Source organism: Podarcis liolepis (assembly GCF_965112155.1).
Source record: "Podarcis liolepis genome assembly, chromosome: 10".
Classification (NCBI taxonomy): Eukaryota; Metazoa; Chordata; class Lepidosauria; order Squamata; family Lacertidae; genus Podarcis; species Podarcis liolepis.
Window position 1 is genome coordinate 32,681,135 of NC_139562.1, and position 18,903 is coordinate 32,700,037.

General features: G+C 41.3%; 1 protein-coding gene across 15 annotated transcripts in view; it reads right to left on the reverse strand.

Annotated features, from left to right (window-relative positions):
• Nucleotides 1-18,903, reverse strand: part of ATF7IP (activating transcription factor 7 interacting protein) — a 64,771-nt gene that overhangs the window by 13,646 nt on the left and 32,222 nt on the right. For all 15 annotated transcript variants that reach the window (XR_014516464.1, XR_014516465.1, XR_014516466.1 and 12 more), the window contains 6 exons: nt 9,630-9,710; nt 6,503-6,648; nt 5,068-5,205; nt 4,022-4,087; nt 3,015-3,088; nt 1,986-2,074 (listed from right to left, as the gene is read on the reverse strand). Coding sequence is in view for 11 of the 15 variants with exons in the window: in XM_083462740.1 (XP_083318866.1) it covers nt 1,986-2,074; nt 3,015-3,088; nt 4,022-4,087; nt 5,068-5,205; nt 6,503-6,648; nt 9,630-9,710 (594 nt within the window). In the remaining 4 variants the exon portion in view is untranslated. The remainder of the gene's footprint in view (nt 1-1,985; nt 2,075-3,014; nt 3,089-4,021; nt 4,088-5,067; nt 5,206-6,502; nt 6,649-9,629; nt 9,711-18,903) is intronic.

An 18,903-nucleotide genomic window follows, 5' to 3' on the forward strand; every position in this document is an offset into this window, starting at 1 on the left:
TTGGGAGTATGTGTAGGACACAAGTGTTGAGTCAGACACATCTTGTTACATAAGACTGGTGGAGAAAGCTGGCAGCAAGAGTGACTTGAGATGCAAAATTTAGCCTGACATGTTTATTTGTAATGTATGCCACTTGGAGAGCATGAAGCAAGTTATGTGTGTTTCCTTCTTTTTTCTATACTATGCCACTATATGGCTAAATTAGAGATATAATTCAGATGGTAGTCTGAATTTTTTGAAGGAAAAAAGGTTTCTTATGAATGTTACTTCCTTCTGGCTGCTCTTGGCAACAAAGCCTGTTTGCAATGAGTGAGGCAGGTTTTGCAAACTGTGTGCAAATGGTGGAAACTGAGCAGTAAAAAAGTTTTAGCTCTAGAGAGCTTTGACTGATATGAGTTTCCCCCTTAATTGGCAACTTTTAGAAATTTTGAAAGATCTTATGACTAAAGGTTTACAGCTTTGAATTTTATTTGTATGGTTAAGGGTTTGAAGCCCTAAACCATTAAAATCTGTCCCTGAATAGTTGGCAGCAACATCTGTGAATCCCTAAATTTATGTAACACACCCCTTCCTTGCATGCAAAGCCTTGGTCTTTTGAGGATAATTGTCTCACATAAAAGTTTACACTTAACAGAACAGAAATTAGTTTTGCAAATTCACAGGGTTCTTTGTGGAACCTTTGTGGAATCCCAATTTTCATTGTTTCTTTAAAGTTTGGGTGACTCTGTCCCTGTGGTTCTCTTGAAACATTATCGGCCAACAGCATTCCTTGGAAGCCACTGGAAACAGAGTAAGACTAGCATTCTATATATTACAACACAGAGGTGTATGTCAAATTTTTTCTTTGAATATTTTCTATGGGTCTAGGTTTGGTAAAGACTGGCTGTTTCCATCTATAGTTGTGTCCTCAAAAGCTCTTCTGATCACAAAGCTTCTGATGCAAGAGCTGTCTGTTGCATCAGTACCTGCGTTGACTTAGATGTTTTATTGGTTTCAAAATATCTGAAGAAGTGTGCATGCACATGAAAGCTTATACCAAGAACAAACTTAGTTGGTCTCTAAAGGTGCTACTAGACATTTTTAATATATATTTGGTTTCAGAATTGATATGGAAAATGTTCTTACGTAAACATCTATTGTAGTAGTTTGGATGAGTACTATTTAATTACACCTGAGGATGCTGACAAGAGCAGACTAGTTTCTAACAGAAATCTTAAGTTGCAACCCTTGTTTTCCTCAGCTTCCAATGGGCTAGTTGGCATACACTGAACCTCTTAGTCAGCATGAAGCTTAATGCATCCTTCTTGGAGGATGCCAGAGGAGAGATGTAAGGGGTACAACCCTGGATTTTCCAGTAGTTTTCAATACTACAGTATTCTTCTGGGTTGGAAATTGTGGTGTGTGTGTGCTGTGTTGCGGTGGTTCTGCTTCTTTTCTTGACAGAAGGTTATGGGAAGTGGTGCTAGAATAGTATTCTTCCTCAAATTTCTGTTTTTTCTTCTTTGCTTTGAAACATCTACATGAAACAACTGATAAAATTAATCTGAAGTATGGGGCTCTGTGTCATCAGAATGCTTATGGCATGTAGTTCTTTCATTTATTTCAGATAAGATGGCGGCATCCCTAAATGCACTATTGATATCAGGACTGATTTATGAAAGGAGAGGCCAGGGGAGGGGACGAGAGAGAACACAGGAGAGCAGAAGTGTCCCGCACTAAGCAGAAAAACTGAGAGCAAACACTTTTCATTTCTGTGTTCATTACAGCTCTTGAATAATAAAAGGTAATCTGTAGTAGTGAATAGATGTTGTTTCTATAACAAGACATCATATACTGTCACCACTGAGTTCAAAAAGGAGAGCAACATCTGCTGCTGCTTTTGATACTCATAACTTTCATCTGAAAGATTTATAATAAGGCACTTTTCTTGGATAAAGAAGGGGGGAGAGGTTAAATACATATCTGAGACGTGAGAAACATTCTACCTGTATTCACAGGGGACTGTAAAGTATTTGATGTGGTATCTCCTACATTTCTCTTGGATTCCAGCATTTGTCTCACTGTTCCGGCATTTCTGTGGAATAAAGATTCTTGTTAGCTGTACTTGTTAGCTGTTAGGTGAAGCAAAGAGCAGTACAGGGGAAAGCTATTTTTGAAATTTGAAGTAATTTATCTCTATCCATTTATTCAGCAGTATCTCACAATATCACTAGTTCCATTGTATATGTGTAGAAGTGTAATAAGCCACCCAGAGGGGCTGGGACAACTCAGTCAGATGGATGGGGTATAAATAATAATAATAATAATAATAATAATAATAATAATAATAATAATAATTATTATTATTATTATTATTATTATTAAGCTGAATTCCTGAAAAATTGAGAACCAAAACTATTATTGGCTCTAATTTTATACAGGCATGTTAATTTTTGATGACTGCATGAGAACTGATAATAACATTCATATTTTTAACAGTAGAAGAGAACAGGGCACAACTACCTAGTTCACATGTCATTATACACCATAGTGAAAAACAAACTATGGTTTAATGTAAACTAGCAGCATGTTCAGTGGTTCTTGCTCTGTCTCTGTGCTGCTGGCCTGTTATGAACCTCGACTCGTGGTTTGTCTCCCTCAACAAACCACGGTAGTAAGCCAAGAACAGATCTAAAGATATGCTCATGGTTTATTTGGAAAGAAATGAGCTTGGATTTGGATGTCATGAAAAGTCAGATGCTGGCTTGTTTCCCAGCAGAGGTGCAGCAACAGGGAAGAAGTGGAACGACAACACGTGCACAGTGTGCACTAACATGCAGATTGTTCACATTAAACCAAACTTTGTTTTTAATTACGGTTAAATATGATGTGTGAACTGGGCTAGTATATAACAGGAGAACTAGTCCATCAGCCAAGATATATTGTATTTTCATGCAAATGTGTCATTCCAAGTACATAAGGCAAGTTCCACAAGTCCACAATATGAGTGTAACAGCTATGTTCTCAAAGCTTACCGATACGCCACGCTGTTGATATTGCCTGTGTCGCCCACTGCTTTTCCTGGGGATTGGGGTGTGTTTTGTAGATTCTAAAAAGTAACGCAAACCAAGGTGAGACCTATGTCTTCAAAGTCACAAAGCATACATGGTATACTTTTTTACTGTAAGGACTCCAAAATTATTAAGTTGCTTTGTGAGCACCTCGTTATACAGTTGACTCACAACTTGCATATATTTAACTTGCACAATCACAGCTTTATGTTATTGATGGCTGGCCAACTGAAATTACACAAATTAAACACACACAAGGGCCATCCAAGATCTTATGAGAGCCTCCCAAGCATATATGAGAGCTTCCCAGAGCATCCTTCACTGCCAAATCCAGAGTCCCACTACTCCCACCAGACAAGGCTGAAAAATTGGGTGGAGGGATGCTTGGGGAGGATGCTTGGGGAGGCATAAAATGCCTCTTTGCTGAGTAAGTGCCCTGGTTGGTGCAGTGAAGAGGCCTAAACTGGGGCAGTTTGCTGTCACATGGCAGAAGTAGGAGAGTTCAGGATCTCACAGATCCTGTTCTGGCTCTGCCCCCTCAATACCCCATTTCAGGGGTTTCTGCTGGTGACACTTCTGCTTTCCCATTTGGAAGGCGGCATTAGAGATCTCATTGCCATCTCAACCAAAACCCCTCCAGAGCGGATTGGGTGTTAAATAACAGAGCAATTCCAATCACAGACTATACTTTTGCATCTCATTAACATTCAACTTTTGCCATCCAGTTTTCTGCTTTACATACCTGCTAACTAAGATTTCACCATGCATCTAGTGAAGTGGGCTTGAGTCCATGAAACTGAATAAATTTATTAATCTTTATTTCTCCTTCCTACTTCAAGAAGAAAACTGTGGTCTTTTAAGTTCTTCACTGTGAGCTATGGTCATTTCAATAAAGTCCAATCTGATTACCACCAAGGTAATTTTTTGATCTAAACAGTAATCAGAAACATAATAAAAATATCTGTCCTTACTTCTTGTCTTTTCTTTGAATCCTCTCTGGCTGCTCCAAAACGTCTAGTTAATCTTGCAATTTTAGCCTTAAAAAAAGAGAAATATGACAGAGAAATCAAATACAATCTCAAAAAGTATTTTAGTTTATCCCTCTCTACACCTCCATTCGCTTCTATAATTGCTGCCCAAGAGCCAGACCCTTCTCTTCTGTGAGAGTGGTTAAGCTGTAAGGTAAAGGTAAAGGGACCCCTGACTGTTAGGTCCAGTTGTGACCGACTCTGGGGTTGCGGCGCTCATCTCGCTTTATTGGCTGAGGGAGCCGGCGTACAGCTTCCGGGTCATGTGGCCAGCATGACTAAGCCGCTTCTGGCGAACCAGAGCAGTGCACGGAAACGCCGTTTACCTTCCCACCAGAGCGGTACCTATTTATCTACTTGCACTTTGACGTGCTTTCAAACTGCTACGTTGGCAGGAGCAGGGACCAAGCAACGGGAGCTCACCCCATTGCGGGGATTTGAACCGCCGACCTTCTGATTGGCAAGTCCTAGGCTCTGTGGTTTAACCCAGAGTGCCACCCACGTCTGGTTAAGCTGTAGCTCCTCATTAAACACAGCTTAACAAGCATTTCCTAAAAGAACCTTTTCTTTTGCCAAAAGCTAGCACTAAACTGATACAGTGGTGCCCCGCAAGACGAAATTAATTCGTTCCGCAATTTTTGCCATCTAACGAATTTTTCTTCTTGCGAAGCACGGTTTAAACGGTTTAACAAAGTCGCAAGACGTTTTCGTCTTGCGAAGCAAGCCCATAGGGGAATTCGTCTTGCGAGGCAAATCGCGAATGAAAAAACCTTTCGTCTAGCGAGTTTTTTGTCTTGCGAGGCATTCGTCTTGCGGGGCACCACTGTATGTAGATTGTATTTCAACACAAACGATAAAACAAACACAAAACAAAACAAAACAAACAAAGAGAGTACTAATATCTGAAGGAACAATTACACACACCAACAGGAGCCTTATATTTTTTGAAAAACAATGCCACAAAGTCTTAAGCAGATCTGCATATATACCTGTAATTCGGTAAGGACAGTTTTATGTCTCTTGCTACATTCAATCTTATCTACTCTGGTTTTCAGATCTGCTAGATTTTTATCAAACACAGCACACTGCAGTGCGTTGAACTTTTCTTCTAGCAACCGCTGGATGACCTACAAAAACACATGAAAATGCTAATATTAACATTTTATATACAGTACAATTAGCACGTATGTCACTCAGCATTACATAACTCTTTATTAGGTTATCTAATTAAACTTTATTTTAGTATTTAAACAAAACTTAAGGTCAATAATTAGGTTTTTGCTTGTTAATCATGTAATTTCATTAAACATGTCTATGCAAAATCTTTTTGGGATCTCAGTGTTTGCAAGCAAGTAAAGTCATTCTCAGCATTCCTTTTTGGATCCACACCCTTAATGGTTTTAGAGGAAGAGTCATACTTGTTAGTTTGTAGTGTCTAAAATGCCAACTATGTCCCATATTTATTTGTAGACTGTGTTCTTTACAAAATGCATTTGAAAAGGGATTTCCTCTTATAGTTTAGAGCACAAAATCTACAACTTATTTAAGGGTTATATTTGTATATAACATAGAAAGTTACAGATAGACAACATCTTCTAGTGTCTTTCCAGCACCCACTAAAGACTTTCCTCTCCCAACAAGCCATTTAAGTGGATATATTTAGCCCAGTTTTGACCACAATGTCAATGAAGCTGTATTTATATATTTTTATTGTTATTTTGATTATTATATTATTTTGGGGTGCATTATACAAATCACCTTTACTGATTTGCATATAAACAAGCATGCACAGGGCTGAGCTACATGTGGCATACAATTTAGAGAACCCTCCAGATGTTGCTGGACAACAACACTCATCATTCCTAAGCCACAAGCCATACTATCAGTCTAGTCTGAGACTTTCCTAATCTCACATGTTAAGGATTATATTGCATAAGGATCTTGATACGATACAGCAAGATCCTACTTAAGCCATTTTAAGAGATGTTCGGTATACGCTCTTAATTAGTAAATTAAAAAGTCAGATCAGTAGTGTTCTTAGGACTAAAGACTTAACCAGCATTCTTTGCAAAAAACAACAACCAGCCCCACAACCAACAGGCGGTCGGCCAGTAACTGGCCAGTGGTTCACGGTCTACTCTGTGTTCACCACAGATATAAGGAGCTAAAGAGGAAGAATGTATTTCCTGGTCTGACTGTTGCCAAACTAAATATGAAATATTGGTCTACTCCAGTATTAAATATTTCTATCTGATGGGATCAATGGAAACTTAATAACAATAGTTTCCTTTCACTCAATTCACCATAACACAGACAAATATTCTGATCTTCAAGACAAAATGTTTGCAAGTTGATGCTGGTGGAAAAGAAGTGTTTGAAATTAAAAGGCCAAATGTCTGCAAGATAAGCGGGAATCAACTCTACCTTTTCTAGTTTCTGATTAATATCTCCTCTGGTTGTAATTTTTACTTCAAATTCTGCTTCATATTCTTCACCCATATGTCGACGGCGTTTAGAGTGGACATTGTCCATATCCTCTGATTTGGAACGCTTTCTTCTTGATGCCTCACCTAGAAGGATACAGCACACTCTTCAATGAACTCTACTGACCACCAATATATTCTTCATTCAAGACAAATAACTTGAAAAATAAATATTCATCTGGTTCTCTCACTGCAAGAAGCAAAGTTACAGGAAACCAGGTACAGGGCCTTCTCAGTAGTGGTGCCCTCCCTATGGACACCCTTCCTTCAGATGTCAAGGAGATAAAATAATTAGACAACTTTTATAGAAAACATCTGAAGGGATTTCTGTACCAGGAGGTTTTTAACACTTGATATTTTTATTATGTTTTTAGATATGCTGCAAGCTGCCCAGAGTGCCTGGGGAAACCCAGCCAGATGGGTGGGGTATAAATTATACAACTGTTGTTGTTGTTATCAGTTTAAAAGGAATACAAAATGCATGGCATAATAACTTTCACTTATTTTACTGCACTGTTGACTCAGTGGTCCCACCTCATCAATTACTGCCAACACTATGTTACATATACTCATGAGGACTTGAATATGTTGTTCTGAGGTCTGTTGTAGCCCAGAGATTCTGTAACAAAGTGGCATTGATATGTCTGAGAACTAGAGGGAGGCCTTGAAACACATTTGCCTCCCAGCTACTCTTGTCCCAATAGCACATGCAGCACACATCAGCAGCAGTTGGGGTGAGAAAGTCCTGTCCAGTGATTGACTTTAACATCTGCTTTTATTGTATTTTAAATGTATTGAAAGTCCTCACCCCCCCCTCCGTTGCTGTTCCTCTGTTTTGTCAAATGGACGGTCTTTAATTGTATTTTGCCGGCAAGTTAAGAAACGAAAGTAGTTGTTACCGCTCCAACATCGTTATAGGTGAGCGATTGATGTCCCCCCCCCCAAGGTAAATAACTGTGGCAACTTAGGCTCCCCCACTTCATGGGTAGATCACTTCCAGAATTTCTATACTGAGAGCAGATCACAGTCTCTTGTGAGTTGGACGTGCCTGCTATACAGTGGTATCTCAGTTTTCAAGAGTCTCGTAAGCCGAACATTTCGAAACCGGAATGCCGAAAACCCGGAAGTAATTGCTTCTGTTTTTGAACACGCCTCAGAAGTCAAACGGCTTTCACTGTGTTCCCCTCCCTCCATTGAATTTGCCGACCGCCCTTTGCGCCTCGGTTGTCTAACATTTCGGAAGTTGAACTGTCTTCTGGAACTGATTATATTTGACAACTGAGGTACCACTGTACCTTGAAAGAAAATTATATGAAAATGATGTGTTGTTGATATTCAACCCCTAGCAAATTAGCCAAAATATATAAATCAAGATCAAATGCATGCTGGAAATGTAAAGAGAAAGAGGGCACCTTTTATTATATGTGGTGGATGTGTAAAGTAGTAAAAGCATTTTGGGAGATGATATACAATGAGTTGAAAAAAATGTTAAATATAACATTTTCTATGAAACAGTTTTTCTTTTAGGAGTTTTAGGTGCAGAAATTCCAAATGACCAGAAGGGACGATTTATGTATCCTACTACAGCTGCCCAGATTTTGTTAGCTCAGAGATGGAAAGAAAATACAGTACCTGCCAAGGAAGAATGGCATAAAAAAAACTTATGGACTAGATCAAACTGACCAGATGAATTAGGTACCAGGAAGAAATTAATTTTAATAAGGAATGGGAAAGTACATAATGTAGCTGAGAAATTATTGTAAACAATTAAAATCATCAGTAGGATTGATATAATACTTGTAGGCAGTGCTTTTTTTCTTTAAAAAATGTTTAGATGTACCGTATTTTTCGCCCTATAGGACGCACCGGCCCATAGGACGCACCTAGTTTTTTGGGAGGGGAAATCAAGGGAAAAAATTTTATTTCCCCCCCCCCAGGTTTGCGCAGCCATCCCCAAGCTAGAAGAGGGAGACGGAGCGCTCCGTCTCCCTCTTCTGCCTTCAGGGACAGCCTCCCTAGCCTCTGTGGGGCAGCGCACTGCGCTGCCCCGCAGAGGCTTTGCGCAACCATCCCAAGCTAGAAGAGGGAGACGGAGCACTCCGTCTCCCTCTTCTGCCTTCAGGGACAGCTTGCCCCGCTATCCCGCGAGCTTGTGGGGCTGGCGGGGGGAGAAGCAGGCTTGCTTCTCCCCCCGCCAGCCTCCAGATCAGGTCGGGGAATAGCGGGGTGGCGGCACTCCGCCATCCCCCTATCCCCCGAGCTTGTGGGGCTGGCGGGGGGGAGAAGCAGGCTTGCTTCTCCCCCAACCCCAGCCTCCAGATCAGGTCGGGGAATAGCGGGGTGGCGGCGCTCTGCCATCCCCCTATCCCCCGAGCTTGTGGGGCTGGCGGGGGGGAGAAGCAGGCTTGCTTCTCCCCCCCCCAGCCTCCAGATCAGGTCGGGGAATAGCGGGGTGGCGGCGCTCCGCCATCCCCCTATCCCCCGAGCTTGTGGGGCTGGGGGGGGGGAGGGAGAAGCAAGCTGCGCCTCTCCCGCTGTCCCCCGAGTTTGTGGGGCTGGCGACGGGGAGGAGCAGGCTTCTCCCCCCGCCAGCCTTCTAGCCAAGTCGGGGGACAGCGGGAAAGGGGCGCTGCGCCTCTCCCGCTGTCCCCCGAGTTTGCGGGGCTGGCGACGGGGAGGAGCAGGCTTCTCCCCCCGCCAGCCTTCTAGCCAAGTCGGGGGTCAGCGGGAAAGGCCCGCTGCGCCTCTCCCGCTGTCCCCCAAGTTTGCGGGGCTGGCGACGGGGAGGAGCAGGCTTCTCCCCCCCACCAGCCTTCTAGCCAAGTCGGGGGACAGTGGGAAAGGGGCGCTGCGCCTCTCCCGCTGTCCCCCGAGTTTGCGGGGCTGGCGACGGGGCTCTCCTGAAGCCTGGAGAGCAAGAGGGGTCGGTGCGGAATAAATACAGTAAAAGTACAAAGATTCACAAAATGTTTAGGCGTATGCATGCCCCCAGAGAAAAAGTCTGAATACAGGGATGCAGCAATTCAATTCCTTGCAGCAAAACTATTTCTCATCTTTGCCATACATACCTTTTTCTGGTGGTCTCTCTTCCTCCTTGTCATGCTCCTTTTCTTCTACTTTCTCCAGTTCTTTTTCATCATCTTTGCCTTCTGTGAGAAAGATAAACCACTTTAACCTTATTGAACAAAGCCTGACCAGTTATGTGTTGAAAAAGATGTTCACAGCTAGTTATGTAAGTTACTTTCTTATGTGTACAGCTAAACACACAGAAAAAATAACCTGGAATTTTAGTTTAAAAAACCCCATACACCATTACATAGTTACTGTGGGAATTAGACTTTACAGAGTTATGCAAAAGAGAGCCCAGGCCATTTCACCCTTTTCCCACCTATAAAAACTTTAAAACTCTCTTTTAAAGTTTAAATAAGTAACTTTTACTCAGTGTACTTGCACTTGTTAAATATACAAGGCAGGAAGGTGTAACATACGTTACCAATACATATTACATTGATTTATATCTAAGACAAAACTATAACAGACTAACTCCGAGGCAGACAGCAGCACAGCAGTTCAGCTGCTCTCACACAAAATACTGCTACTAACTGGCATTACTGTACCAACTGACATAACTGTCTCAGGCATATGACATCACAGGGTTCTACAGTTCTTGAGAGCGGTAACCCTTTAGTTAACATTCTGGATGCTTTCATCCCACAGTTACATCAACCAGTAATACCTTAGCATGACTCCTCGAGTAAGTAAATCACAATGTTTTCTAAACATTTAAAACCTCATTCTACCATTTAATCAATATGCAAGCACTCACTGCTAAGCACTAACGTTATTGCCACATTTATTTTCTCAAGTTTCATGTCTCTTCCTAAAAACATTTAGTTTCAGCAAGATGGGATTCCAGTTGTAGGTTTATTGCAGTATTTAGGAAAGGATAAAACCCAAAGTATCACTTAAAGAAGTGACAGGGATTTATGAAATTTATTATTTAACAAAGTTTATATAGCACCTGTTAAAAAAAAAATCACTTCTACGCAGTTTACGAAACATTGAAATTTGTAATTAAAAAGTTTAAATTGGGTGTTTTTAAAGCATTCAAAATATAATAAAAATCATTTGTAACTAAAAAGAAATAAAACACATGAAACATAGGTAAAAGTAAAGATACCCACATCCTGGACATGGAACATACCGTATTTTTCGCTCTATAGGACGCACTTTTTCCCCTCCAAAAATTAAGGGGAACTGTGTGTGCATCCTATGGAGCAAATGCAGGCTCCTTGGCTTTAGCGAAAGGAACCTGAAGCCTCCGGAGCGCAGCGGGAACTCGCGCTGCGCTCCGAAGTCTTCAGGGACAGATGCCTGAAGCCTCCGGAGTACAGTGGGAGGTCCCGCTGCGCTCCAGAGGCTTCTGGTTCCTTTTGCTGAAGCCGGGAGAGCAAGACTCTCCCGGCTTCAGCAGAGAGGGAGAGCTGTGCAGTGGCCCTTCAGCCAAGTGGGAGGAGAAATGGAAGGGGCTCTGTTTCTCCTGCAGCTTTGCTGAAAGGGCGCTGAGCAGAGGGGGAGATTTTCCCCCCTTGTTCTCCCCCTCTAAAACAAGGTGCGTCCTAGAGAGTGAAAAATACGGTATCTGGAGAGGCTTCAGGAGATTGATCTTGAAGCACTCCCTAACTGTGAATTTTCTCCTTAGGGGAGTACAACCCCATCCAGGGCAGGCAATTGACCTTCTTGGACCAGGAACCACCAAGATTCAAACTCAGCTTGTTGTCTCTCATCTGTCCCACCACTGTGGCCAGGTAATGAATCCAGGGCCTGCACAGCCTCTCTGGATTCAGATGTTATAGGGAATTAGAGTACTAAAAACACCTTGCCCGCCCCCAATGTTAATGACCACTCCCAGTAGCACCCATAGAGCAACCACCACGGGGCCAAAGAGTGCTGCTTTCTGGATTTGGTCCCATAGGGAAGACTAGAACCACTGTGACACAATGTCCCCAATTTCCATTCTATGGAGCTGTTCTAGGATAATATCATGGCCAATGGCATCAAAAGCCACAGAGAGATCTCTGTGAGTTAACATAGCTTAACATAGAATAAGTTAACATAGCTTATTTCATAATGTAGGTTAATTATATCTCTTCACTGTTTACAAGAGCAATTCAAAGTGCTGCTGCTTACTTTAAAATATCCTGATTCCAGGCAAACTTTCAGAACTACCACCTCTGTATCAGCACATAGGAACACTGAGGTAGCAGTCAGAGGCCCACCTTCAGGTGCCTCCACTATCAACAGTGAAGCAAGAGCAGAATTTTTAAAGGCAGATGGTGACTGGGAAAAGGGCATTCTCAGCTGTGGAACCTTATTTATGGAATTCTTTTCCCCAAAGAGGCTTTTTTTCATGCTAGGTAGCGACTTTCTGATTTTCTCAGAAGCTTGACTGTAAATACTATAGGAGTCTTAGTGCTGCCAGTTTTATCTGTTAAACTTTTAAACAGTAAATGTTTTGCTGTGTCTGGCTTTTATTGTTATGAGCCTCCTTGAGAATGTTTGCACTGATAGGCAGCATAGAAATCATCTGAATAAATGTGTGGGTCTTAGAACAAATGTTCATGTGTAGCTGAGGTATTAAGATCTCTCTCATCACAACCAGTTTGTAAGCTGGTTACAGAGTAGCTTATCTTATTTTTGCACTACATCTCTATTCCACCTTCCGCCAAAGGACTTCAAGGTGGCATGCATAGTTATGGCCCTTCCTCACAACAAACTTATGAGGTAGGTTAGTCTGAGAGGCAGGGACTTGGCCCAAGTTCACTCAAAGAATTTAACAGCTGAGTGAGGATTTGAATCCTAATCTCTCAGGCCCTAGTCCAGATCACCAACCACCCCACCAACCTCATGAAGGTGTATGGGCCAATTATGATTGCCCACACACTAACAAAGAGTGGTTTCTTATCTACTTTTAGTTCTTGGGGTGCAATCCAGCAGAATACATGGATTTTGAACAGTGTGATGAAGCCAAATTGCTCAATTCTAGAGACTGTGATGAGTTTCCCAAAAAGAATGCTCTAGATTCACTTCAATCCGATTTCTGTCCTTGTTTTGAAACTAAAATGACAAATGGACAGGGAGAGTACAGACATCTTAATCCCCATTTTCAGTGGCTTTTGAGATCACTGCCTATAGCTGCAGAGGTCAATTTCATCCTCCAGTCTGTAAAACATTTACATGAAACCATCTTCATGAAATGTCTGGGGAGGTCACCATTAACCAGAGATTTGGGCTGAGTGATCACCAGTATGCTGATCGTATCCAGTTCTGGCATCAGATTCTAGGGAGACAACTGTGTTCCTGCAGATTTGATATTCACACTATATATTTATTACATTTCCATTCCACTTTTCCTCCCAAAGGAGCCCAGTTTGATATATACTAAATTGAATCTAGAGCTAAGAAGTAAGTGAGGCAAACTTCCAGGGGAGGAACATGGTAGATTGAACATCTTTTGTCAGCAGGCTGCTGATGGAGATAATTATCTGGCGATAAATGATAGCCAAACATGATTCTTTGCTAAAGAATTCACTGGGGGGGGGGGCAGTGAATAGAGGACTAATCCCTGATGTTCTCAAAGAAGTTTTCTGTGTCAGGAGAACAAGAAGCTGTCAGTTACTTGGAACCCTGAAAAGGTTAAGTGAATTGTGAGTGGAGGAATCAACATCATGCCCAAAAGCCATAAGATCCTGGTGGGTATGAGGTCTGCAAAAGCCTCTGTTTCTTAATTATTTCTGAGAGGGTTATAATTTATGACTCAGAGATTTCACCATCTGCCAGTTGAAATTTACATTCAATATGTGAGCTGCTTTCTGGCTTCAAGAAGGGAAGGAAGGTTGCTCATTAAAGGCCTGAAGGCCTGCTCTACTTTTTTAAAAGAACAAGGGAGTTCTGAATGCTATTTCCACCCCTCTTCTTTTGACCAAAGTGTTGCCTAGAAAGCAAAAGTAACTGCCACTTGATCCTTCCTTCATGGAAAAGGAATGTGTTTACTTTAATGAGAGATAAGGCTATGAAGATTTCAAGGTGGAGACCAGAGATGTAATACATTTCAATTTCACCATCTGTTCTCTCCAACTCTACCATTTCAACCTCATGTTCTGCCATTCATTTATTATTATTGTTTATTAAATCAGTATATTTATTTTATAGTTACTAAATGCTTATTTTAAAAAGTTTTATTTATTAAAATAAAAAAGCGAGGCAGTCAACAACCCTGGTTCTAGATCAATTTCAGGATTCCTCAATGCCAGCTAAGCACCTCTTGAAGGAATGGAAGTCTCTTAACAAGGCAGAACCTATACAGGTCACAGAAGTCCTTAAATATACAGGTCACAGAAGTCCTTAAATATGCTTGCATAGTTTTTGGAAAATATAAATTAGTCCTTTTGTAAAAAAAAGTTTTATGTAAGAACTTTTTTGATAAGGTAGCCAAGTACCATATGCATCAATACTGTTAGAATTCCTGCTCTGTGATTGAAGTCATGGGATTGTTGTCCATCACATGACAGTGTATGTTTTGACTCCACAGTGTGGGAAGTGACAGAGACAGGATGTTTGTGTTACTGTGTTCCGTGAAGTGGGACTATTGTCCTTTGCTCTTTTCCTCTTTGCTGTCTGATGCTAGAAAGAGGGGGAGCCATGTTGCAGTGCTCCATGTGTGTTTATATGTAAATAAAGTAGATTAGCCAAAATGCTGAGTTGCGGAGTTCTGTTATGCAAACTGCGAACACTCTGCGGATCCCTAGGTGTGCCAAAGTCTGTTGGCATTAGTCGCTGTGATGTTCGGGCAGAAGAAAGCTTCTGAAGCTCCCGATCGACCAGGAGGGAGAGAACATGCCAGCCGGGCATGTCTCTCTGCCAGGGTCCTACTCCGAGTGTAGGACGAGCTCCTGACAAATACATATGACAATGAAATGTGAAAAAAAACACAGTGAAGCCAACATGCTTTCATGGATGATCTTACATGAATTATCAAATTCACTTAGTAGGTTTTTATGGTGAATCTTGGTTATGTAGAGTGTGGATGTTTTAGTTTTTTCCGCAGGCATGGCCAAACTTGACCCTCCAGCTGTTTTGGGACTACAACTCCCATCATCCCTAGCTAACAGGACCAGTGGTCAGGGATGATGGGAACTGTAGTCCCAAAACAGCTGGAGGGCCAAGTTTTTCCATGCCTACAGTGTTGACTGCAAGGTTTTTTGAATGCTAATGGCTACTTTTGAGAGAAGGGGGAAATATTGAGTATAATTTGAATTGACTGTCCATAATAGGTCCTGGCAAGTGACTGTGAATGAGAAGTTACATCAACCCAATCAGGCAATGGAGGAAGACAGTATATTATGGGGCTCAGGTAAGGAGGAGCAGCAGCACAGTCATGGGCCATGTCCATTCAAAATCTTTTTTCAGTGGATGCTGGATACAGTATTTCTAGTACCAGCAAGTACATATATCTAAATTATTTATGGAGACACTACAAACCTGGCTAGATAATGCAAGGTGGAGCAATTTTAGACCAATCAGCTCCAGCAGAAAATAAGTGTACAGGTGTAGTCTATAGGGATTTTATATTTTCAGCCATGTATCCCCTATGAAGTTTAACCAACTGTGACTTCAAGCACTTTGCACTAGGTGCTAAGGAGGGCCTGGAAAATCTGTTAGCATACTGCCTGTTTTGATGTCTAGCAAACTCTAAATGTATACAAAGAAGTGTGCATCTTGTGTGAAAGTCTTTTCCAAAGCAGTTCTGAGAAACATCTAAATCTACAGCAACACACTGAAGCATTTAGCTTAGTATTTGATAGTTGCCATAGAACTTTCCTAATATACTGTTGACATAGACTATTAATTTGTTTGTACAAGCCAAAAATAGGATGATCAGTTGTAACAATGATACATTTATCATGGACAGATTATTTTCTGATACAGGGTTAGAATGCCAGGACACTAACCAGAACTGCAACTCCTAAATGATCTGACCTCAGAAGCGCACAGAGCTCTCACCTTGTCCAGAATTATGAAGGATTTGTAATCCAGTATTTCAAAAGGAAATGCAAATAGGTGCTTCTGTTGTAGCTGCAGTTGGGCAACCCTCTGGTTTATTGGGGGATTGCAGAGAATAAAGCATCATGACAGCTTGCAGACAAATGGTGCAACCCTCAGCTGAATCCAACCAAACATATATGGAATACATTTGACTTATGGCATACTGATGATGGAAGTAGAGATGTTCTTACCTGCACCCACTGCATCCAAAGTATCATTCATCTGATTTCTTCTAAATATAGTAAAACAGGTTGTAGAAGTACACTAACCCAGAAAATATGTCCAGATATGTCACTGGTTCACTGCTGAGATATTCCTCAAAGGCACTTCTTAACTGTTCCTCCAACACTGAATGTGAAAAGGATCATGACCAAAACTGGGGTGATGTACTGAAAAGGCCCCAATTTTGGAATGCACTTCCAGGGCAGTGTTTGTTGACTTTTTGGCATGAGATGGAGAACCTTTTCCTGGACAAGGTGTTTTAGAACTTGCTGATTTCGTCTAAGACTTACTTACCTTGGCTACTTGGTTTTTTGCATGTGATTTTGTTACATGTTAAATTGTTAGCTGCTCCGAGTGCCTTTCAACTAGTGGAGCTCAAAAACAGACAGCTGTTTTATGTATAAAACTGCTAGGATTTTGTTCAAACTAGATGCCATGACATCAGGTCACCTGCTCATCACAGCTGTTCCTTTTAGTTTGTTTTTATTCTTTCCATGGGCTAGTTGCATCCAGTCATAAGACATAGTTCCAAGAGTTAAGGAAAATATCAGTGCCATTTTTTGGGAGAGGCATGCGATATTAATCTTTAAAAAGCAGTGGCTACTATTGCTGAAGTCAACTTTACATCAAGATCGTGGCCATCTCATTTACGTTTTGGAGCACTAAGTGGGAAGTGGCTGTGGCCTGAGGCATTCTTTGTGAAAATAATATCAAAGCAGACTGAACTACAGAGACCATTCTAATTTCACTGATTGCAAAGTCTAGCTGTGATCCAAAATATCTCAACTATATTTGAAAATACTGACCATTTGTTCTTCTGGGCTTGTAAAGGTCTAGATATTTTATACAGTAATTTCATACCAATTAGTGTCTCAGGAAATAGAATGATGAGATACTGTCCTGCATTCCTCAAGTGTTTGATACTGTCCCCAACACAACATTTACATGAAGTCTGTGGTCAAATTTATGTCCATACACTCCTCAGTATGCTGATTATACCCAACTGCATTTTCATCTTCTGCTCATCCCAGGGCAGCTACCTCCACTGTGAACCAGTGTCTAAACCCTGTAACGGTGAGTGAGGGTAAATGAAATAATATAAATCCAGATTAGGCAGAGAAGACGGGTGGTCCTCTTTATTTGAGGGAGGTGAGTTCATACTAACTGCTAAAGCAATTTTGCTGCCTGCAGTGCACATCAAAGTTTGCTACTTGGTGTTCAGGCGGTGTTTGTTGTCGGAAGTCCTGCATATCAGCTTCAGGTAAGTCAATTCTACCCTCTTCCTCAATAATTGGTATCTGACCACTGTAATCCATTAAACCTCAAGAACTGACTCGTGAGCACCCTTGAAGATGAGTATCAGCAGATTGTATAGACCATAGCTACACAACTTTTGAACGATCTACAGCACCTGTATTATGGCTTCAAAATTTATCAAGATGGTGGTGAAAGTCTATAAAATACAACTTTGCACTGAATCCCTTTTCCTCAAAAGGGAAAGGAAATAGCATATATAGCATGCTTCTACCGGATTCTGTCGGATTCTTCAAGCCTTATCAGAGGAAACTGGCCACTCTCCAGGCACTCGGCTTGAGATCCTTGTTGACCTCCCCGTCTGCGTCTCCCGGCAGGATACAGGCTAGGTCACTATCGGCGATCCTCCTCAAGCGTGAGAAGAACACACCACTCTCCCCTCCTCCCTGCCTCCCCTAGGGAGGGGAAAGAGACAGACAGAAATGTTTTTACATGTCTTTATTTCTGTCCTTGCAGCAGTACAGAGAAACGCGTCTGTACTCATCAGACTCCAACAGTAGAGAGAGAAACTCCACCCCTGTACTTCCAGTACAGGTCAGATGACACTCTGAGCTAACATCCGGTGCTCAGTACAGTGAATAGACTGCCCCTTTGTTCCCATGGCACAGTCCCAAATATCAACATCCTGTTTTGCTTTCCATCCACCTGCAGCTCGCTCCCGCATTGCTGCTTTTCCGTAACAGACTTTGTATTAGAAACTGATTGTTTGGATTTAGTTTTTTCTGTGAGCACCACTGGAATGTGACTGCCCACACACTTCATGTTTCAGACTTTTTTCATAGGTATTCCACTATTCTCACTTTCACCGATGTACAGTCCTTGATAAAATATTCACGTTGTTCTCTGGCCTCTCTCCTCAACCACTACTTCCCTGTCCTCTGCTGCCCTTTTCCTGTTATGGTTGCATGTGTAGTTCTGTACTTGTGTGCAGGCATTTTCAAAAACATATCTAGCCCGCCACCTACTAGTTAAAACCTCACATATGTTGCAATCTTAAGAATATAGATCCCCTGGGTAGTGGAAATTCAGACATGTTTTCAGCATATAGTAATTAGTGAAATAGGCAAGTTCCTATTGTTTAGACTGCTGGTAACAAAATAACTAGGTTGTGCTCATATGGCAACGGCTTGTTTTTACTTAATGGAATTTCTGCAGGAAGAGGAAATTCCAACTTTAAATGTTAAAAAATACAGGTTGACTTTTCATGATGATATTATGTGAACAATGTGAAAATCTTGTGTGAATCAACAGCACCAAATTCCACAATAAACCTTGATCTGGAAATAGTCACTGAAGTATTGCAGCTGGCAGAATGGGGAGTGAGATTTCTATATCTATATTGGATTTGAAATTGCTCTTACATATGAAATTGTTTTATATATGTTTTAATGTTGATGGCTTTATTGTTAAAATGCTTTGAGAAGATTTATAGTAAGTGATTCACAAATGAAACAAAATAGCTAAGTAGACATTGAGTAGGGAAGGTGAAACTAGAACTAATAAAACCCAGTCCGACTGCATTTAAATATTCCATAAAGCCAAGAACTTGTTAACAGAAACAAAATCAAGCTTCTTCTATTATCCATGTGTTGTAACTAGAAACCACAAGTAGTAACCAGTAGCATATGTCATACATGTTTAGGACAGCTTTCAGACAGGAATTGTTCCAGGTAAACCAGCAGTTTGCTCTGTAGAACTCTT